Raw genomic sequence first — 23,973 nt, 5'->3', positions numbered from 1 at the left:
GAAGTTATTAACTGGCTTATTAATGTTAAGAAAGAAACATTAACTGAAAACAAAAAATGCTGACAATCACAGACAGCATCCACGGAGAGAAAGCAAGTTAAAGTTTTGAGTCTAGATGACTCTTTATCAGAGCTGAAGTGAAGCATGGAGGGGGCAGCATTTATGCAGTAGTGTGGAGTGGGGGGAGGGGGGGATGTTGGAGTGCTGGGGGACAAAGGATGTTGATAGTTCAGATTAAGTACAAGATTGGAGAAACTAAACACAGACTGGGTGACCGCTTTGCAGAACACCTCTGGTATGTGCACAAGCATGACCTTGACCTTCCCGTAATTGATCATTTTAACAGTGTCTTGCTTACATGCCCACTTGTTTGTCCTTGACATGTTGCAATGCTGCAGCAAATCACTGCACAGACTGGAGGAGCAACATCTCATCTTCAAGCGAGGCAGTTTACAACCTTTGGGCTCAATATTGAGTTCAACGCTTTCAAACTGTGAACACATTCTTTCCCTTTCTTTTAGCTTTCCTTGTCACATTCTCTGTCACCCTCTCTCCCCTCCCCCACCCCGTGAGACTACCTGTTCTTTCCAGTCTGGCAGTTAGACACACCAATGTTTTGTCATTCTCACATTCCGATCACTTAATCTAAAGATCTGAAATCTTTAAAAACAGGGTAGGAAATGAATTCTCAATTATTAAATGTCTCTTTTATGTTAGACATAGGGACACTCTTTGAGACTTTGATGGGGGATATCATGACATGAAATTTTATAAAAATTAATTTGTGGTATGTGGGCATTTTTATTGCTTTTCCCTAGTTGCCTTTAAGAATGTGATGGTGGTGAGTTCCCTTCTTGAACTGCTGCAGTCCATGTGCTATACATGTGCCTCACAATGTTGTTAGAGAGCCAATTCCAGGATTTTGACCTAGTGACACTGAAGAAAAGGTGATATATTTCCAAGTCAGCATGGTGCGTGGCTTGCAGGTGGTGGGTGTTGCCATGTAACTGCTGCCCTTGTCCTTCTAGATGTAAGTGTTCATGTGTTTAGAAGAAGCTGTACAAGGATCTTGGTAAATAATAGGCCCTAACCAGTTTATTAGTTTCCAATTTTGGTGACTAAGACAGTGACAGTGAATGTTATCGAGTTGCATGCTAGGATAGCATTTAAATATCTCATAATAGAGTGATCTACTAAGTGTGCTTCCCTCAGTGGAAAGATCAATGGCAAAGAGTGAGGTCTTTTGGTGCATAGTTAAAATGTAGACATCAGAGTGGTACTTCATGCCGCGATGTTGGAATGGAAACTGCAGGTGAGTGAACCCACATCTCACTTCTGACATTCTGAGTTCTAAAGTACAATGTTCAAACCCACCGAATGAGTCAACAACATTGATTGATCAATTAACACACATTCATAATAACCATTAACTTGTCAGTAAAGGGCAACTTACATGCAACCTCCAAAATTAAGGGAGTTGCTGAAAATTATGAGAGGCAGCACAGGAACCTGCCGTGAACAATGCAAGTGAGATGTTCGCAAAACTCACAGGCTTCTTGGGCATGGCAGAAAGGCTGAGCGCCTGGAGCTTGTGCAACTTAAGACCCTAAAACATCAGACTAGAAATGGGCCATTCAGCCAATTGAGTGTGTTCCACAATTCAATGAGGTCATGGCTAACCTGAAAATCCAAAAATCCACTTTCCTGCTGTTTTTCCATAACCTTTGATTCTCTTATTGATTAAAAATCTGTCTATCTCAGCCTTGCATATACTTAACAATCCAACCTTAACAGCCTTCCGCAGTAAAGAATTACAGATTCACTACCCTTTGAAAGAGGAAATTCCACCTTATCTCTGTTTTAAATGAGCAACTCCTTAATCTGACATTATCTCCTCTAATTCTCGACTCTCTCACAGAGGGAAACAACATTTGCACGTACAGCCTGCCAATTCCCATAAGAATCTTCTATATTTCATTAAGGTAGCCTTTTATTCTTCTAATTTCAATGAGTACAGGTCTAATCTATTCAACTTCTCATAAAATAGATCCTCCATACCTGAGATCACTTTGCAGAACCCCAATGTTCCTCAACTTTGTTTTCTCAGGAACATATGTTCACTTTGACTTCTTTCTTTCTTTTTATATATTTAAAGAAGCTCTTGCTGTCAATCTTGATATTACTTGCAATTTTCTTCAAACTTATTTTCTGTCCCTTTATTATTTATTTGGTTGTCTTACGTTGGTTTTAAAACGCTTTCATAAGATCACACTTAACCCTTCTATAGCAGACATCTGTAATCTTGACATTACTGTGTATACATTTACAACAATACTGAGACACTCTTTATTCAAACTGATCTTTATTCAAACTAATCAGATAGAAATATTAAATTTAACTAGTTTATTAAGTCAGCAAAGGCATCACACATCAATGATTGGCATCTTAAAAATTTGGCTAAACATTCACTTCGTTATATGTAGTAATGGAAATTTATGAATATAATTATTTGTGCAGGCTATCCACCTAAAATAGTAGTCATTTGCTATCAGTAAATATGGAACAAAAATGACAGCTCAGTTAAAGGATCATATTAACCAGGTTACCAGTTATTAAAAAGCAGTATGTAGACTCTGGTCACCTTCGGTTGAGCTTCCCAATAAATTATACACAAGTCCAGTCTAATTTTAAATTGTGTAACACAGACCATTTAGAAATTGATTTAGTAAATCAATCAAAAATTCAAAAATAAACACAAGAAAGTATATATATTATATAAAATCAAATCCATTGTTTCTAAAATGTCCTGCTTATCCTCAGCTAAAATTCAATGGACATTAACCTGTGCATGGAACATTAGAAAAGGTTCATCAAGAATATCTTGTGATTATAGCATTTTTTTTGTTTGGCTTGGGAAATTTATGCATTCAAAAAAACAAAACATGTTTAATGGTTTAAAATTCTGCAGAGTGAAAAAGGCAGGTTTGACATGTGGCAGTTCTAAGTTTCAATCTTAACTGTGTAAATCAAGCATACATGTCTACAGAGTCAACTGCATTTTATAATAGGAAAAGTGCAGACAAAAACTTATCACAGTTGCAGTTTAAATGTAAATAAGTAATAGGTGTCTTTTGATAGATTATACATTTAATAAGTAATTTCATTGTTTTATAAATTAACATTTATATTTGCATTTAACATTTTGCATCTACCAGATTTTTGTAAACAAGAGACTGGAACAATTGACCATTTTGTGCAAAATTATATGTATATTAATCAATTCATGATCAATTGTGAAGCATCTTAATTGCACATTAATAATTCCTTATGCTTGGTATGATGCACCTAGTGTGTGTCTTGTGCACATGTATTTGGATACAAAATCATCTTAATTTCCTTTTGCATATGATCAGTTATATGCATCAGTTCATAGACATTGCACACACAAAGAAATACAATACTGTATAATCCCGTTTTATATCTATTGATAATTTTTAAAGTCATGATTATAGGCAAATTTTGATCACTTTTAAGACTTGAATAAAATCATTTAGCATAAGAGAAATCTAAGGTCTAATGTAAAGTCCTGTCTTCAACAGATATCCAGCATGGAACATGTGGCTCAGATATGAACAGAAAGGGGAACAGTTCAGGAGGACGTTCGCTGATGACACAAAATTGGTTGGGAATCTGAGCTGTAATGAGGATGCAATGAGGCTTCAAGATGATTGAGACGACTCGAGGGAGTGGACAAACACAGGGCAGATCCAGTACAATACCGCTAAATATACAGTTATACACTTCAGTATGGAAAATAGAAAAATAAATTGTGATATGAGAAGCGTGGATGTATAAGGGATCTCTGTGTCCTAGTACACCAGTCAATGGAATAGATATAAAAGTGCAGCAAGCAATTAGGATGGAAAATGGTAAATTGGTCTTCATTGCTAGAAGATTTTAGTTCAGAAGTGGGGATGTCTCGCTGTAGTTATATAGAGCCTCGGTGAAACCACAGCTAGAGTACTAAATACAGTTTTGGTCTCCCTACTTAAGCAAGGAGGCACTTGCCATAGAGGGAGAGCAGTGGAGGCTGATACTGGGGTTAGCAGGACAGCCCTATGAGAAGAGAAAATGAGGTCTGCAGATGCTGGAGATCAGAGATGGAAATGTGTTGCTGGAGAAGCGCAGCAGGTCAGGCAGCATCTAGGGAAGGGCTGAAGAAGGGCTAATGCCCGAAACGTCGATTCTCCTGTTCCCTAGATGCTGCCTGACCTGCTGCGCTTCTCCAGCAACACATTTCCAGCCCTATGAAAAGCCTGTTTTCACTAGAGTTCAGAAGAATGAGAGGGAATCTGATTAAAACATGTAAAATACTAACAGGTCTGGAAAAATTAGATGCAGAGATGATGTTTTCCTAAGTTGTGCAGTATAGAACCAATGACACAATCTCAGGATATGGACTAGATCATTTAGGACTGAGATGAAGAAAGATTTCTTCACTTGGATAGTAGTGAACCACTTAAATTCTTGACCATACAAGGCTGTGGAGGTCAAGTTATTGAACATATTCAGGAAAGAGATACATAAATGTTTAAATTTTAAAGGCATCAAGAGGTGTTAGGAGAAAGCAGAAATATGACAATGAGATCGAGGATCAGCCATCCTCATCTTGAATGTTCCAGCAGGGTCAATGTTGAATGGACTACTTCTGCTCTTAATTTCTATGAATGAAGACTTATCTGGACCTCTGCATGCTTTCTTCAGAAAAATTTCCTTTGTGGTCAATGTGTAATAAAATTGTAAAATTCTTATAAAAAACATAGATGCAGTTTTGCAATCTGGAAACATGGACAAAATTATCTTCCCAATTCTTCAATTTAGTAACTGTCATAAGTACATTAAATAGTGGATTGCCATGTATCTTGGTAAATATTTACAATCTCGAGACTGATCAGAACTTATTCTTCCCTGAGTTGTCTGAGCTAATTTGTGGAGATGTTTATGTTATAAAAATCATTCTCTGCACGTTGAATTAAGTTCAGAGGTAGGGAGCATTAATTAAATCTGATAATACCAAGGATCAACAGATTTCCAAAAGGTTTCCTCTCTTGAAATATATATTTAATTTTATAAGCTAATAATTGGATACCTCTCAAATCAGGCTATCATCCTGGTGCGGCACAAATTGCTTGTGCCAAATGGAAGTGGTAGCAGAATTATCAAAAATTGGCCTCATGTACCCGAGTCAAAATCTAAGCCAGTCAATTGTACTTATTCCCAAAAATAGAGTTCTGAGTCCCAGTCATGGCTTCAAGGTAGCTCACAAGTTTAGGGAAAAATGAGGAATAGCTTGTTTAGATATGAATCTAGTTGGTCAGCACAGTCAAGAGTGAGACAGGAAGTGAGATGAACAGGGCACTTATATGCCTCTTTAAAAATGGATGTAATACCAACAAATTTCTCAGCTATTGTTGATGTACTCGAAAATAACTCTCCCATTGTATATTTTTCTGATTTGTAACACGAGCCACAGATTTCGCTGCGATGTCCCTGAGTAGTTGTCAAGTTGTGTTTCACACATAAAGCTCATGGTAATATATTTGTGACACTGGTGAGATGTTGCTCGATTTTTCTCAACCACCAGTTATTTTTCTTCTGTATATTGTCAAACCTCATGATCTTTATACTAGAAAAGGAGAAAGTTAAATAATATTAAATTTTAATTCTGTATTTGTACCTGGAATACAAAATTGCATTTACTTAGATTAAAAGTAAAACTCAAAATACATTGTAGCAAAATTTACTGTTGAAGTGAAACTAACAGGGTGTCCTTTAGTTAAACTTGTCTTTTTAAAATTTTCACAATAATTTATTATGTAAATTGCTAAGATCACAAGGCTATAACTTTGCAGCAATAGGAACTGGGTGAACAGATAAGCAACTGTGTGTCAACTTAATAATTTAAATTACAGGACTTTGAGATGCTCACTGCAAGGACTCGGATACAAAACTAAAATATATTTGTGACGTTCTTAGCCAAATCAGGTACAGAAAGAGAAATGCTAATGAGGAAGAAAATAAAGCTTGGATTGAAATGGAGACAAAAATGAGGGATAGAACAGTAAATTAAAATAGATTTAAACTTGCATGTATTAAAACGCCAACAGCAGTTAAAATTTAAAGGAATGAGACTCCATATTTGTAACAGTTGCTATTCAGTGCCAGAGAAATTCATTGTAAGTAATTAACAATGAGAATACCATGAAAATAATCTCTGACAGCTAAACCAGACTTTAATAAATTGTTGGATATTAAATGAGATAAAACAGACACCGTACATCAATTCAGACCAGCTCTAACTTTCTTTTTACTCACAGTGCAAGTACAGGAACTGCACATTTCTCTGTGCAATTTAGGAGTGAGGCAGAAAGAGACAGATAATGAGATACATCTTGGACACTAACATCTAGATTTCTGTAATTAACCAAGCCCTGACATGACATTACTGTGGCATTTTCACAGTAATAGGTGAGTGTGATTAGTCCTATCTTTAACTTACAGGAAATTAAGGAAAACTAATTCTTCCTATGACAGTCACCTCGCAGAATAAAATCTGCTCTGGCATGCAAATAGTTGCTAATGATTTATGAAATGCCACTGCTCTCTCTCAGTCCTACAACACCATGAAGACAAAAGACATATTATAATTAGTTTGCTATGGCGAGAAAATTTCCTGTTCCTGGGATAACCATTTACTATCCAATCATCAAGAAAGTATTATTTTAGAAAATGTAAATAAAATGCTTATCTGACCAGGTAGAACAATATAAACTAAAGCTATAATTAAACACTAAACCTGTGTTCTTCATGGTGAATTTGAGGATATAACATTTTACAACAGCTCAGATTTTTCCAGAACAAAACATCCTTTAGCTCAAAAGACTAAGTAACTGAAAGAGTGGGCGGAGAAGAAGGCATCTTTAATCTTGTTGGAACCAATAGTCTCTGTTCTGAAGCAAGAATATTTTAAGGAATAAAAAGGAAACAGAAGCATATTGGAAATATGGCAAATTAAAGTTGAATCAATGATCAGAAAGATTATATAAAAAGAGTTAAGAAAATATTGTATTGAGTTAAAAAAGGAAAAAAAAATAAAATTTCATATTTTAAAAATTTCTTCAAATAATTTATCACTTGTAGAAGTCCACTTCTACAGTTGGAGTTTTTCTCTTTCTGGATCAGAGAAGTTGTAGTTCTTTTATTTAGCCTGCTGGGACATACTATGACATATGTCTGGGCCAGATGGAACTTGAACCCAAACCTTTTGGCCCAGAAGTAGGCGCACTACTACTGTGTCACAAAAACCTCTTGCAAGGTTGTATACTTGACAATGCAAGGACAATATCTCATTATTAAAAAGCATTTTGAGTATTAAGCCATGGTGATGCACGATGTAAAGGTATGACTCATGGTTCTCTAGAAACCCCTCACACCTTCGACACTTGCTGATTTTCTGTGAAATGATAAAATATAATGGCTGAAGCATGACACAAGGGCAGTGTGACCAAAGTGCAAATATTAAACTGGATACATTTTAATATATTTCTGAAAATTTGATTCTTGTCAGCAAATGCATAATGAAATTTATTTGTCTTACCATTTGGTGATACTTTCCAACTTTCTGTTGAGGTTTTATTTCAGTTCCTTTATATGCAATAAAATGGGTGAGTGTTGTAATCCTAGAATGAAGTTAACAAATTGTTACCACTTCCAGAACATTGCATTAACGCCTAGAATTTTGAGACAATGGTGTGTCTCTGCTGTGGTGAAAATGCTAAAAGATAGAGAGAAAACCAAGTCGCACTCCAGAAACTAGCATCCCTCATATTTTGTGGGGGATGGGGAGAGGGATTGGGATAGGCTACAATTCATAGGCTACAATGGTCTCTGAAAATGGCTAGCCATTTTAATGACAAGCTGGCTTCAATAAAATAGGATTTTGGAGTCTTGGAGTGTGGAATCCAGGGTGTGGCAAATAAACCAGGTAAACCAGGAATCAACCAGGTCTGTTGAACATGCATTCCTTTTGGATAGTTAGTGTACCCTTTTCATGTGGTAAGGCACATCTTGGGATCTGATCCCACGGTGCCTTTGTTGAGGGAGATGGACAGGTGATGGTGGGGGAGTTAGTTGCCTTTTAGTGGAAGTAAGGCAAAAGGCCCCCTTTGGGACTGTGAAATGTCGACATGCTGGTGTCTAAGAAGTTCCTGAACTCATTTTACTAACACATTCATAGAATGTGGGTATTATTGCTTGGGCCAACAACACAGTCCATCCCTCAATGTCCTGGCGAAGTTGGGGGTGATCTGCCTTCTTGAACTGCAGCAGTTACTGTAGTGTAACGACACCCACAGTGCTGTTTGGCAGTGAGTTCCAGGATTTTGACTGAGTGACATCGAAGGCTCAGTGGTATTGTTCCATGTCAGGATGATGTATGTTTTGGAAAAAGGATCTTGTAGATGATGGTGTTCCCATGTGCCTGATGTCCTTCTAGGTGGTAATGGTCACGTATTTAGAAGGTGCTGTCAAATGGGCCTTGGTAACTTATTGCACTCCATATTGTAGTTAGTACATAGTGCTGCGGTCATGCATTGGTGGTAAGAGGAATGAATACTGAAGACAGTATGTGGGGTGTTGATCAAACAGACTGCCTTTCCTGGGTGCTGTCAAGGTTCTTGAGTGTTTTTGGAATAGAACCGGTTCAGGAAAGTGGGAATACGTTCATCAAGCACCTGACTTATGCTCTGTCGAGAACGGAAACACTTTGAAAAGTAAGGAGGTGAGTTACTTTTCATTGAATTCCTAGTGTTTGACCCACTCTTATAGCCAGAGTATTTATAAGGGTGGTTAATGGTAACTCAAGGATGTTGATATTGATGGTTTTAGTGATGGTAATACCATTGAGTGGCAGGGGATGCGGTTTGATTCTCTCTTGGAGATGGTAATTGCCTGGCATTTGTTTGTCACTAATGTTATTTTCCATTTATCAGTTTAGTCCTAATTTGACTAAGACTTGCTCCATATGGACAAGAGGTGATTCAGTATTGGTAGAGGTGTGAATAGTATTGAACGTTGTGTAATCATCAGTGAACATGCCCACTTTTGACCATATGATGGAAAGATGGACATTGATGAAGCAGCTAAGGATGGTTCGGCTGAGGACACAACCTTGAGGAATGCTTATACTGATGCCCTGGGACTGAGTTAATTAACCTCCAACAACCACAACTATTGTCTTTTGTGCCAGGTATGTCAAGAGCTCCTCGGTGCCAGATTCAGTCAAATATAACCTTGCAGTCACTCTCCCCTCACCTCTGGAATTCTGCTTTTTTTGGCTATGTTTAGACTAAGTTGTGAGGAATTAATTGGCCCTAGTGCAACCAAACCTCGGTCTCAGTGAGCAGGTTATTGCACAGCAAATGCTACTTGATATCATTGTCAACACCCCATTGTACCACTTTGTGGATGACTGGGATGATGTTTGGGACTGCCAAATCTGTTAAAGTTGTCAAGGAACTGACAAAAAAATGTGTGAATTGAAACAGAAACTGTGCTAGGTATTTTAACATTCCTGTCGACAAAAGCCATTATAGGATTTGTGCTCTTTGATTGAATTCCCAAACTATGATTTTCACGATAGGGTACCTATCTAGTTAGCATTTTGAAGGACAGCTCCAACTGATTATAGAAGTATTTGTTTATCTACGGGATACTTTCATAAGGGATTGAGTACTTAAATGAAACGTTTGTCTACCTAAGGGATTAGTTGAAAGAATTTCAATGTATTGAATAGTTTTTTTTGTTTTGATCAAAATGTATGTTTTTCAAAAGAAAATCATCTGTGAATATTTAGATTAGATTACTTACAGTGTGAAAACAGACCCTTCGGCCCAATAAGTCCACACTGACCCGCCGAAGCGCAACCCACCCATACCCACTCCCCTACATTTACCCCTTTACCTAACACTACGGGCAATTTAGCATGGCCAATTCACCTAACCTGCACATTTTTGGACTGTGGGAGGAAACCAGAGCACACCCACGCAGGCACAGGGAGAATGTGCAAACTCCACACAGTCAGTCGCCTGAGGTGGGAATTGAACCTGGGTCTCTGGCGCTGTGAGGCAGCAGTGTTAACCTCTGTGCCACTGTGCTGCCCACTGTACCACCGTCTATTAACATGACTCCTGAGGTGTGCCCATGATGGATATTAGATGAATTGTTATGGAAGGCAGGGTGAGGGTACATGAGTTAGCATATGTTGGCACAAGGGCTATGATGAGTTATTGAGATGATTAGAGGTGTAGGCATAAGAGAGGCCATTGAGATGAGTGGTTGAGTATAGGGTAGTACATGGGATCAAACATGGCAAGTGTGGGCAGCTATTTTTAAAAGTTGGGGTTGCAGAGCCAGGATTGCTCCCAAACCCAAGCATCCAATCCAAGAATGTGACCCTGGACCTAATTATTTAGAAAACAAAATATATTTGAATTAATACCTGTGGTACAACATGGTGAGGAACTGAATTCCCAACAGCCCAGCAAACGATAGCAAGAACATAAAACTGAGTGGTTCGATGGTTAGAATTTCACTTTTTGAAAAAGTACCATTTGGAAGGATTTTGGGGATCTTGATGTGTATCTCTGAACCAATTGCTTGCAGAAAAAACGTTGAAACAATCCACAGAGTATTAATAATGAAGAAGAGAAAAGTGGCCTGCAAAGAATGTAAAGGTTTATTCATAATGACAACATTATAAATGCTACCCAAGTACAATATACATCTGCAGTATGATTCTTGTAGACTTGTACATGTAACAACAAAAATCAGCCTGATTAATGAGTGCAGCTGTACAATAGGAGTTCCTGATTTATTTTAATCACTGGAAAAAGAGGAATTGTACCTACTGGGTGTGCTAACCAACACTCAAAGTGATTCTCCAATTCTCTGTCTTACTAAGTGAAATTTGACTCTGCAAATAAACCAACACAAAATTTACCCTTTAGTCCATTATCATACACATTTTGCATTCTTTCAATGAGGAGGCATTTAGTACCAAGCAAGAGTAGAAATTACAGCTGGTCTGTTAGGTTCAGAAAATTGAACAAATCAGGAGATAGGTTGGTAAACCATGTTAGAAGCATGAGGCTGACTAACTTTTTCAGTGCCTTATGCACCTCCATTGTTTTGTCCTCCAACAACCAAAAATAATGCAGCACTGTTTTCCCCTCTGGGCTTGAACAAGTGATCGAGTCAGAACAACCACTTGTAAGTTGTACTTACCTTGTTTCTGAGAGATTTCAGTTCCTTTGCTATCTCTGCCTGTTTTGCTTTATCTTCTTCAATTGGTTTAAGGTACAATTCAATGAGATCATTCCAGAATGGGATTTCTTCCTACATATAAGAAATATAAGAACAATAAGGTCAATAAAAATACTGGCCCAGCTCTTCTGAGGAGACACTACCATAGTTGCATACCTGCTCCACTTGAATGGTTATGCCTGTCCCTTTGTGGGGTACATGAAACATTTTTTGTTCCAGTCCTACTCCGGTCTCCACCTCAACTTTTTCTCCAGTACATCGATGACATCATCAGTGGTGCTTCCCTCTATCTTCTGGAATTGGAGAAATTTATCTATTTCGCTTCCAATTACCACCCCACTCTCACCTTCACTTGGTCCATCTCTGACTCCTCTGTTTCCATTCATGACATTTGTTTCCATTTTTGGTGATAGGCTGGCCTCCAACATCCATTACAAACGCAAACACTCCCATGGTTACCTTGACTATACGTCCTCATACTCTGTGTCCTATAAAGACTCTATTCCTTTCTCCCAGTTTCTCCATCTCCATCACATCTGTTCTGATGATAATTCTTTCTACAAAGGGGTCTCCAAAATGTCCACCTTCTTCCTCAACTGAGATTTCCCTCATGTTTAACAGGACCCTCAGTTGTGCCTGATTCATCTCCCGCACTTCGGCCCTCACCCCTTTGCTTCTAACCCCTGATCCTCACTTACCAATCTGCCAGCATCCACATCCAAATGATCTGAGCCACCATTTCCACAATCTCTAGCAGAATGCCATCCCTAGACACATATTGCCCTCCGCTCCCAGTTCAGCATTCCACAAGGACTATTCCCTCTGGGAACACCTTGGTCCAGTCTTTCTCCACACTCACCAGCTCTCAAAACACCATAGGACCTTCCCATGCAATCGCAGGAGGTGTAACACCTGCCCATTTTCTTCCTCCCTCCTCACTAGCCAAGGCCCATACACACCTCCATGTGAAGCAGCTAGGTGGGATGATAGTCAAAACTGTAAGTATTCGCTTGATAAGGGATACTTGTGGTAGTCGCAGATTCAGGGGATAGTCAGTTGGAGTGAGGAAGATAATCAGAAAATCAGGAGTAACCAGAGTGTCAAGCGGTTCTGGGAGTTTCAATAGGTATTTGTGGGTGGGTGATATCTGAACTGAAAGGAGTAGTCAGTGAGAGGGTGCTGTCAGATGGTAGTCAGGACGGTCAGGGAGGTAGTCAGAGGTTAGTATTGCTGATTGTGGGGTTGGTTTTGTGGTTCCCTAGGAGTTGGACTTGTTTTTTTTGTGTAGTATTTCCTGGGTGAGGATTCACATTACAACTCTTCAGTTCACAGAGGATTCTGAAGTGCATGGAAATTATCCATTGCAGGTTGAAATTTCCTAGTCCATTTTCACATAGGGCCATGCATCATGACTTTCCCCAGCATCTCTTTGCACATCTTTTGTTGTATGTCAAAACTCCGATGAGCTTTAGACTGCACAATTTGGGCAATTATGCATAAGAACCCCAACGTGAATTACAAATCTTCTCAAAACTCGCTTGGGAAATTATGTTCCAAATGTCTATATTACAGTACATTAGAGGTTAGTAACTGCATGAAACAGAATGGAGTTCATACGACTCACTGAGATGAATATACAAGGAAATAATGACAAATGTCATTCAAAGCAACTCACTTCATCAAGTTCTTCTACAACAAGCATCATATGGAATGACTGCTCTTGCAAGTTGCTTATCCACTCTATACAAGGGAAACACAAGAAAGAGAAACAAAACACAGTTTTTTGAATGGTTGTATTGGACAGAGAAACAGTTGTCAATATATGCACAACAAAGTCTTATAAACAAAAATGGAACAAGTAGTGAAATAATCAGATCTTAATCGAAGGTGATTAAAAGCGATTACAGCAGCAAGGACTCCCTGTTTATCTTGAATAGTCTCATAAGATCTTTCATATTAACTTGAAAGGGGCAATGGACTCTTTAGTTTAACGGTGCTACCCCAGAATATATAGCGCACCCTCAATACTACAATGGAGTCAGGCTGAATTGGGGTTCAAAAACCACAAATTGTTGAACCAGTGGAACCACCAAGCATATTTTACAGTTAATCCAGGTATCTTTTATTCTCCCAGTGCAGGGCGGCACGGTGGCACAGTGATTAGCACTGCTGCCTCACAGCGCCAGAGACCTGGGTTCAATTCCCGCCTCAGGCGACTGACTGTGTGGAGTTTGCACGTTCTCCCCGTGTCTGCGTGGGTTTCCTCCGGGTGCTCCGGTTTCCTCCCACAGTCACAAAGATGTGCAGGTCAGGTGAATTGGCCATGCTAAATTGCCTATAGTGTTTGGTAAGGGGTAAGTGTGGGGGTATGGGTGGGTTGCGCTTCGGCGGGGCGGTGTGGACTTGTTGGGCCGAAGGGCCTGTTTCCACACTGTAAGTAACCTAATCTAATCACTTTGCAGCCTAGAAATCTCTAAAATAACATAAGCGTTAGACTGATATATCAACAAATTGTGGCGAGAAATCAAAGTTAACATTTTGATTTGAGTGACTAGTTCTGAGGAAGGATCACTTGACTCAAAACGTTATCTCTGATTTCTCTCAACAGATGCTGCCAGACCTGCTGTGCTTTTTCAACAATTTCTATTTTTGTGTCTGATTTTCAGCACCTGCAGTTCTTTCTGCTTTTATCAACAAATTAGGTGGTCTCTTAACCAGCATCATTGTGTGGCCTCACTTCTGATGTATTTTATCTGTAACTGCTCTTTAAAAACAGTTTGCATTTCCATTAGCTACCCACTAACACACATAAAGCTCCATCTGCATCTGCGGTTCTATCCCCTCTCCTTTAATTTTGTTTATTTTTTTCAATCTTACTAAAATGTCCATTCAAATTGCAAACTTCCATTCTGATCAAGGATACAAATGAAAGACCAGTAACTGAGTTTGTTTCTGAAAGATTTTAAATGTGTATTTCCAGAATTTTTGTGTTTTATGCTAAAATGAACAGATGGAACGTCTTGATCCCAGTCAGTCAAACTGTCTTCTCTCCTCCTAGAAAAATGGGGGAGCCCTGAACAAATGATATAATTTTACAAATTAGCTAAACCATTCTGGCTGTCAGAAAACGAGTTTTTACATGAAAGTAACAGGAATCTCTCACTCTCTCTTGCTGTCTCTCCCTCTCAAGAAGCATTTGAAGCTAGATCAATTGAAAATGCTAAAACTAAGTTTGAGAGATCCTGATTGGCTAAAGGTTTTAGAAGATCAAACCATGGTAGTTAAATCAAGCCAAGATATGGATCAGCTATCAGCCAATTGAATGGCTGGGAGGACTGAGGGTGCTGAATGGCAAATTGCTGCTCTGACATGCTTCACAGGTATGCATGTGAACACAGGGTAAATGTAGAATTGAATTCTGTAAGTGATGTGGTCAGATGGCCTACAGCTACTGAATATCTTGGCTGACAGATCAGAAAGATACTTGACTACAGTAAGGAAAGGTATGTGCCATGGCTGCAACAGTAAAGTGCCATGATTCTGTGTTTACAAGGAGCAGAAAATCTGAAGAAAATAGCTCAAGTCTAAAGAAAGTCCTGCAATACTAATATCAAATACAATTATATTGGCAATATATTTCTGGAAAACACTACCAAAGAAAATGATATTAATACTCACTATCTTCAATACTCAATTCAATTATTTCTTCTTCTTCAATGATACTGAAAGAAAGAAAAACAATTTTTATTTAAATTGAAAAAGTTCAAACATAAAGTGTATGGGGCTGAATCTTAGATTTTTTTGTCAAGTACATGTTAGGTTGAGTTTGGTGGAGTAATGTTTGCCTCAAGGCCATGTGGCTTATTGTCATATCCTACCAAACTCGCTACTTTATTTGACAATTCAGCCCTTATGGTGAATATCATCGGGGCGGCTTGGTGGCTTAACGGTTAGCACTACTGCCTCACAGCGCCAGGGACCTGGATTTGATTCCAACCTCGGGCAACTGTCTGTGTGGAGTTTGCACATTCTCCCCGTGTCTGTGTGGGTTTCCTCTGGGAGCTCTGGTTTCTTTCCACAATCCAAAGATGTGCAGGTCTGGTGAATTGGCCATGCTAAATTGCCCATAGTGTTCAGGGTTGTGAGCATTAGTCAACAGTAAACATACAGCAATGGGTCTGGGGGGGTTACTCTTCAGAGGGTCAGTGTGAACTTGTTTGGCCAAATGACTTGTTTCCACACCGCAGGGATTCTATGATTCTTTTATGATATGATTTCCACCCCATCTTACCACGTTCCATTCCTGGTGCAACCTACTCACAGGAGATCCTGGAATTGACCGGAATTCCTGGCACTGGCATCATATGTAAAAGCTCATGTACTCCTGGACAAGCACTGGCAGTTTAGAACAGCCCTGTGTGGTTCCTGACATTTGCCCTGGATATGGCCAAAATGGCAGAAACCCATGCCTCGCTCTGATGGGGTGATGCAAAGGTGGAACGTTATCAACCACACAGGACCAGCAGTGGAAGCCATTATACTGACATCTCATCTCGCCATCCAGGTTACAACAGTCTCAGCTGGTCTGAAGGAACATCCAGTTCTGTAGGAAGAAGGTAAATGCGCTTCTCCACTCTGTCAGCATACATGCAACCATCTTCCTTCTGAAACTTTAAACTCTCTTTACTACTGTTATCATAGAATCTCTACAGTATCAAAAAAGGCCATTTGGCCCAACAAGGCCACGCCAATCCTCTGAAGAGTAACCTTTCACCTTCCCCTATACTTTACATTTACTCCTGACTAATGCACCTAACCTACACATCCCTAAATACTGTGGGCAACTTAGCAAGGCCAATTCACCTAACTTACGCATCTTTGGATTGTGGGAGGAGACTGGAGCACTGGTAGGAAACCCACGCAGACACGGGGAGAATGTGCAAACTCCACACAGATAGTTGCTTGAGGCTGGAATTGAACCCAGGTCAACTGTGAGGCAGCAGTGCTAACCAATGAGCCACTGGTCCACCTCCCAATAAGGCTCATGCTCCAACACTCTCATTATTGCTAGCAACATCTTTCCTCACTCACTGTCACCCACCCAAACCCCTGAAACTACTAAGCCTGCATGTCCTCTGCTCTGCTTACTCATTTGCTAGGGATATTTCTCCACATACACCAAAAGTGACAGTTGTACCACCCATTTTAATTTGTCTTAGTACATGCATCTGTCTCATTCTAGAAAGAAAGCAGCCTCCAAAGGGGCAGAAAGAGTCAAGCTGGTTGTGCGCGCACTAAATATCAAGACAGGATAAAAGTAGTAAGACCCTGGCACCTCTGGATGCAAAGTGCAAAAAGGTAAGATAAGGCAAATGTAGTGAGTGAGTGCTATGACAGCAAGCAAAATGAACTGACTAAGAAACAGTCTTGTTTCCATGTGGATGGTTGGTTTCTTTGGTGAGTTTGGTAAGTTTGCAGCCGCAGTGAGTTGGACTGTTAATGAGACATTTAATAAACAATTATGAGCATCAACTGGGAACTCGTCTCTTCAAGGTGCTTGAGAAAAGTAATGAGCAAAATGCAACGTGATGATCTCGACATTGAGATGGGGCTCACTAATAACCTTAGTGATCTACCACGCATCTCACTATAGCCCACGTCTTTCAGTGCCTGGTAAGATTCCACCCAGACAGTAAAAGCTATAAGTTAAGTATATCAATCTTTAGAATCAAATGTGATGTTCTAATTAAAAAGATCAAAGGACATGATCTCTCCAGGAGCAAAACATTCCAAAGATACACCCAGAACTCTCAAGGGCACAACAAAAGTAGAACGGAAAAGTAGGACCAATCCCCAATTTTGATGCTGTACAAGGGATGGATTTTTAATGGGTTAAAATTGAGCTCTGCATTCCTAAATGTGGTGAAAAGACTGACGTTGGCAATGAGAAGGAATATCACGTTTCAGATGTTTTGAGGCACTTATGAGTACCCCTGAACTGATTTTTAAATAGAACAATATCAGAAAGAATTTTGCCTTTGTAAATCCTGAAATATTTTGCATTTGTCATCTTAATTCATGGGAAAATGTGCAATTAAACCTTTTAATGCTTAAAACTGGAATAAGTAGTCAGAATCTCACTGTAGGAACAAAGCTTTCTCTCTTGTTCGTCTTTCCATCCAAAAACATCCCTGGAAGAATATAAGGAGAAAGTGAGGTCTGCAGATGCTGGAGATCAGAGCTGGAAATGTGTTGCTGGAAAAGCGCAGCAGGTCAGGCAGCATCCAGGGAACAGGAGAATCGACGTTTCGGGCATAAGCCCTTAAGGGCTTATGCCCGAAACGTCGATTCTCCTGTTCCCTGGATGCTGCCTGACCTGCTGCGCTTTTCCAGCAACACATTTCCAGCTCTGGAAGAATATAATCCCACCGAAGAATCAGAATATCAGCCTCACTCTCTAAAAACCCAACAAAAGAAATTCCATTGCCCCTCGCAGCAGAAATTAGGATTCCAGCTTCATGTCATAATTTTCAGTATCTGGAAAGCACCTAACAAATCAAGCCCAGCTAAACCTGAAAGTCCAACCAGTCAGAGAAGCGTAGGTGAGTGAGAATTTGATACAGAGCCTTGTTATAAAGCCTGAGTTCTCTTGAAGAGCAGGGACTTAATATCATCCATCCTTTTGAGCTTGTAAGAGACAATTTGAGAGACCAATTTAATCCAAAGAAAATAAATCAATCAATAATTAATAACTAACCTATAGTTCAAAACAAAGAAATACAAACCAACACTAGGCACAAGGAGACGGTACTGTTAATTTGCACAACGACAGCTTATTGTAAGTTACTTTAAAAGAAACTTACCTGTCTGCATGGTGAATTAATTCCTTTTTATCCTCTTTGACTAAAAATTCAATATCCCAACAGATGCATTTGCATTTCTTTTCATATCGCAGAACCTGCTTAGTTTTATTTTTGTCCTGTATTTTTGGAGTAACTGTTTCACGTGTGCCCCATGAAACATTATTCATGTTTACCATGGAGTAAATTGGCAGCAACAAGTATCCACTGGGGATACAGATGATGTACAACAATCCGTAAAATACAAGAGGGAATTCTTGGGGATGCAGCATTGCTGTTGAGAAGTAAAGGATCATCATCGAGATGAAGAATAAGCCTGTTGGAGTAATAAAGGTGTTTTCTTTCAACATTTCACCTAAAAAAGATAACATAATGTTAGCATCAATGCAAAAAGCTCTGAGTCTTGTAGCATGCTCCCTGGAGGGCCGGGTCAGGTCCCACCTTAGGATATAATGACCACAGAGTGGGACCATAACAAGTTGATTAAAAATTTGAAAGAGCCTATGACAAATCCACCTCCAAGTATCATGTAAGTGTGAATAGGAATGACTTTACTTTCACATGAAGGCCCTTGTTTAGTTCAGGAATCACTGCTGTGGCCTTGTTTCACTCATTTTATACTTGAATTTGTCAATCAGAGTCCAACAATTAATGTGGGTTCCCTCTTTGCATGTTTAACGTTCTAATGCTGTTTTAGGGCGATGCACCATTTGTCCACTTATAGCTCAGCTTTTAACAAAACGTGTCAAAGGTGAATTGAAACTGTTTGTGTAGCAGCTGCTAGAGGATAGGAGGTCAACGGAGAAGGGGCAGTGGGGCGGCGAAGTAAAATGGGAAAGGGGTAGAGTCAAGAGGGGGAATAGTTAGAATGGAGCATGGTGTCGGGAAAAAAGAATGGGGATGTGAAAAAGTGTGGAGGAGGAATTTATGAGGTGAAAGGTGAAAGTGGAGAGGTAGAAGGGGAACAGGATGGGGAAGGGATATAGAGAAGTAGGGAAGGGAAAGAATCAAAGGGGAGAGGAGAGTGGGGGTGTTGACTGAACAGAGGAGGGAATTGAATGAATGGGGAGGGGTGAAGTGAATGAGCGTGGGATAAACTAGATGGGGGAGAGGGAGAGTGAACTGTGAGAGAGGGAGCAGAGGACAATAGGGAGAGTGGATGGAGGGAGGGGTTAGAGTGGCCTAAAGGAGGTAGAAGAATTTGAGGGAACATGAAAAAATCTTTTTTCTTCAAGGGTAGTGGGTGTCTAGAATTCACTGCGCAGTTTGATGGTCGAAACAGAAACCCTCAGCTCATTCTGGCTCTGCACATGAAGCATGTCATCTGCAAGACCCCAGACAATTTCTGTGCTGTACCTTTTTTGAAGTCTTAGCCTCTCTCCTAACACTAACAATTTTTAAAATTACAAATATATTTGCAAACATGAAATGGGCTCATGTGAGTTTAATGTCTTCCCCAAGATTTTATCTTTGTCATTCAATGGTGCCCTTGCTGCATTGACACCTGCACAGTCTCCTTTCTAAATATAGTGAATACTTTGTTCTTCTTAATTGAAAGGTCCCTTGACATTTACGATAATAATTTTAACGGTCACACCCATTGGTCTGGTAACTAAATACCTATATGGTTACACCCTCAAATAAAGACATAGGAAGATAGCAGAGCGTAGGTAATTGTCAACACATTTTAAAAATGGTATTAGCACAAAAACTGCATTCCTGGTGGTTTGAATGTTTGGAGGATATGTAGAGTCATAGAGTTATAGAGCACGGAAATAGACTGTGAAGGCCAAACAGTTCATGCTGACCATAATCCCAAACTAAATTATTCCCAACTGCCTGTGCTTGGCCCATATCCCTTCAAATATTTCTTATTCGTGTACTTACGTAAATGTTTTTTAAACATAGTGACTGTAGTCGCTTATCATTCACTTTATCTATCCCCCTCATTATTTCATAAACCTCTAAAAGGTCACCTCTCAACCGCCTACACTCCAGTGAAAAAGGTCCCAGCTTATCCAGTCTCTTCTTATAATTCAAACCGTCCATTCCCAGCAACACCCTGGTAAATCTCTTCTGAACCCTCTCCAGCTTAATAATATCCTTCCTATAACAGGGAGACCAGAATTAGACACAGTACTCCTGAAAAGGCCTCACCAACATCCTGTACAACGTCAACATTAGATCCCAACTCCTATACTCAAAGGTCTGAGCAATGAGGGTAAGTATGCTAAATACTTTCTTTACATTTGTTTAACTTGCTCATTACCTCCTCAAAGAATTCTAACAGATTTGTCAAGCACGACCTCCCCTTGATAAAACTGACAGGTCTGCAGATGCTGTAAATCAGAAACAAAAACAAAAGTTCCTGGAAAAGCTCAGCAGGTCTAGCCGCATCTGCACAGAGAAATCAGGGTGAATGTTTCTGGTCTGATGACCCTTCCTTTGAGGATGGGTCACCGGACCCAAAACATTAACCCTGATTTCTATTCACAGATGCTGCCGGACTTCCTGAGCTTTTCCAACCACTTCTGTTTTTGCTCCCCTTGACAAAGTTGAGCTGACTCAGCCCTACATTTCAAAGTACTCCACAATCTCATCTAGTTATCTGGTGTCATTGGAAGTTTAAGGAGTTAGCCAGGATAGGTCCAGAAGGTCGGGTCATGACAGGAAGGTAGTCAGGTTTGAGAGGTAGTCAGGGTTTGGGGATTTCTCGAGGAGGGTATATTCAGGTCAAGTTGGATTTGTGGGGGTAGCCTCATTGAGAGAACTTACTCTAGTGGTAATGGTGAATATTAAAGCAAATTGTGCAGTTAACCAGGAGTTAGATTACGTTTTAATTTGTCTTATATTTTCCGGATGGCTATCCAGATAAGCATATTAGAACAGCCCAAAATCTCTGTCTCCAGTTCAGAATCAGAAACAGTTGCACGGATATCATGGGGCAAAGTAAATGCCCATTCAAAGCTGAAATTCCCCAAACAATTCTCCCAGACTGCAACATAATAAAACTTCTACAGGGACCAATGCACAACTCAGCCAAACACCTGTCCTGCAGCAGTCCAAAGACCAGAAGATTTGGCCCATGAAATTAAAAGAAAGACAAATATCGGAAATCTCTGATTTATTATTAGCATTCATGTTTGGATTATATGTGAACATTATCCTCTTCCCTACATTCAAATAACATTTAAAAATAAGTGCAATACTGGAACACAAAAGAGCATTAATCCTTTTGTCCCTGAACAATGGCTAAAGAACTACATTCAAACTTTTTTGTGGTTATTCCAGCCACTGCACGTGACCCCGACTGGAAAGTACAAAAGGATGCTAAGTAGATGTACATGAACATCAGAGACGTCTGTAAAGTTTAACAGCCAAATGGAAATGGGACCAGCTGGCACATTTAAACACTAAAATTGATTCCTCGACAGCTCAGCTGTAATATAATTCTGAGAACAGCACAAAAACCAGGTTTTCAGCAGCCATAACTCCATTGCTGGAGCCTTTCCTACAGCATCCATTTTAATGCTGCTGCTTCATTTCATGCAATAAAGTTGACTATTTTAATTTTGCTGAATAAAAGTACTCTTTTTGTATATGAGTTTGTGTTCTAACATAAATATGTACATACATATATTTATATATAAATTGCCTTCAGTTGTTCTGTAATGAGACAGTAACTTATTAAGGTTACTAAATATGGGCAGCATGGTGGCACAGTGGTTAGCACTGCTGCCTCACAGCACCAGAGACCTGCCTCAGGTGACTGACTGTGTGGAGTTTGCACATTCTCCCTGTGTCTGCGTGGGTTTCCTCCCACAGACCAAAAATATGCAGGTTAGGTGAATTAGCCCATAGTGTTAGCTGAAGGGGTAAATGTAGGGGAATGGGTCTGGGTGGGTTGCGCTTCGGTGGGTCAGTGTGGACTTGTTGGGCCAAAGAGCCTGTCTCCACACTGTATGTAAGCTATATCTAACTATAATTTTAACTCCTTAGATGAAATTCAAAGTGTAAAATTCCTGGGAATCAACCTAATTGGACTAAACCTTCCATTGGGAGTTTCTGTTATAAACTTGAAAGTGGGTCTATATAATAAATAAAATAGGTGGTAATGCACAAAAAAGTAAGGCTCTTAATAGGTTGTTGATTTACGATGGTCCAAAAACTACTTAATTGCTCAGAAGAGGAAAAAAGATATTTGGACCACTATTAATAAATCACAAGAATGTGGGACCAAGAGAACTGAATACAGTTAAGATGCAAAATATTTTGATATTAGCCATGATCTAACTGAATGTTGGAATATTTTCAAGGGCTCAGTGACCTCTCTCTGTTTCTTTGTTCTTCAATACTGTGCATTGCATTTTTACATTACATTTCATTTTCTAATCTGACAAGGGAAAAATGCTTTGAATGTCACTCTGTATCTTTAAATTGGTAATTCATATTGCCAATGATTAATTAATATAAAAGGAAATCAATATTACAATGTTTTAAGATGATTAATTTCAAAGGTTTGCATCAATACAATTAACTCTTGTAAATGTCATTTTATTTGCCAAAACGTAGGTCATGAAACACTCACCAATAATAGACATTATTGTTGCAATCATTAGAAAAGCATAAAAGATGCTCATCACAGCAGCAATTATGATCTGGGTATCTGACTTGACTTTGTAACAGATCAGTATGTAGATGGCAGGAGGCACAACTCCAAGAGCTAGAGCAACGTTTCCATTCCAGTTAAACACAAAGGTAAATGCTCCTGTAAATTGTTGTATACAAAAAGTCACCATCTTGAATTAAGAAGAACTTTGTATTATTAAGATTGGATAAAACAAAATTATCCTATAAGTTTTCTGTCAATAACCTTATATATAATTAAAATTAATCAATATTTAAGAAAACATATTTGGAGGCATTTATATTTTTTCATCGTAACACATGACTGTCATATTCTGGTTTGAGTGGTTCCCTGTCACCAGTTTTCCTTTTTCCATGCTGAGTCCAGAGACTGTCTAATTACCAGTGGTAGAGGACAGACCACTGATGAAAGTAAACAAAGAGGCACTTGCCTTACATAACAAGGTAATTTATTGCATGATAGCAATAGGTACACTTTGCTTTCACTTGCTAAGCATAATTCATTAGGACTATCAGGAACTATACAACAATAACCTCTTCAAGACCTACTTGATAGACCACAATCAAGCATATGTTCAAAATTGCTCCTGCTCAATCACCATAATTTCAAAATAAACAACTATTTCACTGCACCTCCAAAGAAGTTGAGATAGCAAAGTGGGAGGAATTCTAAGAATATTTCTGTCTCATATATTTGATGACCATCCTTGACTTTTCTGCTGCTTGATGCTCATTTTCTCCTCTTCTCTGCAAATGCATTTGGGATTATTTTCTGTTCTAGCTGCTGTACGGTGAAACTTCTTTCTGTTATAAATGGTTCACATTGCTTTAGCAATGCGTATCAGCTGTTGCCTTCAGAAGGTCACATCATAATGTGCTGATAGAACGATATCACGATACATAACATGGCATGAGAGTGGAATTATTGACTTAGTATTTGGTTTTTGTAAACGTATTTTGTTTGTTTGATGAAAATGAAAGGTTTTGATGAGAAAAGATGCAAATAACACTATTTTGTGTTTCAGTCTGAAGTGAATCAACACATCGCATAGTATATTCGGTAATTTTTGTAATAAGTGACAAT

At 39.2% G+C, this 23,973-nt stretch overlaps 1 protein-coding gene across 1 annotated transcript in view; it reads right to left on the bottom strand.

Annotated features, from left to right (window-relative positions):
• Positions 1–4,321: 4,321 nt before the first annotated feature.
• Positions 4,322–23,973, bottom strand: part of LOC122553184 (chitin synthase chs-2-like) — a 61,843-nt gene continuing 42,191 nt past the window's right edge. The window contains exons 12-19 of the mRNA XM_043696772.1: positions 22,831–23,010; positions 18,246–18,597; positions 15,061–15,104; positions 13,058–13,122; positions 11,344–11,454; positions 10,559–10,776; positions 7,658–7,739; positions 4,322–5,686 (exon numbers count right to left, since the gene is read on the bottom strand). Coding sequence (XP_043552707.1) covers positions 5,666–5,686; positions 7,658–7,739; positions 10,559–10,776; positions 11,344–11,454; positions 13,058–13,122; positions 15,061–15,104; positions 18,246–18,597; positions 22,831–23,010 — 1,073 coding nt within the window. The 3' untranslated portion in view covers positions 4,322–5,665. The remainder of the gene's footprint in view (positions 5,687–7,657; positions 7,740–10,558; positions 10,777–11,343; positions 11,455–13,057; positions 13,123–15,060; positions 15,105–18,245; positions 18,598–22,830; positions 23,011–23,973) is intronic.

The sequence above is a fragment of the Chiloscyllium plagiosum genome, chromosome 9 (genome assembly GCF_004010195.1).
Source record: "Chiloscyllium plagiosum isolate BGI_BamShark_2017 chromosome 9, ASM401019v2, whole genome shotgun sequence".
NCBI classification, from domain to species: domain Eukaryota; kingdom Metazoa; phylum Chordata; class Chondrichthyes; order Orectolobiformes; family Hemiscylliidae; genus Chiloscyllium; species Chiloscyllium plagiosum.
The sequence above is the reverse complement of the archived record's forward strand: the minus strand, read 5'-3'. Positions and strand labels throughout refer to the sequence as shown.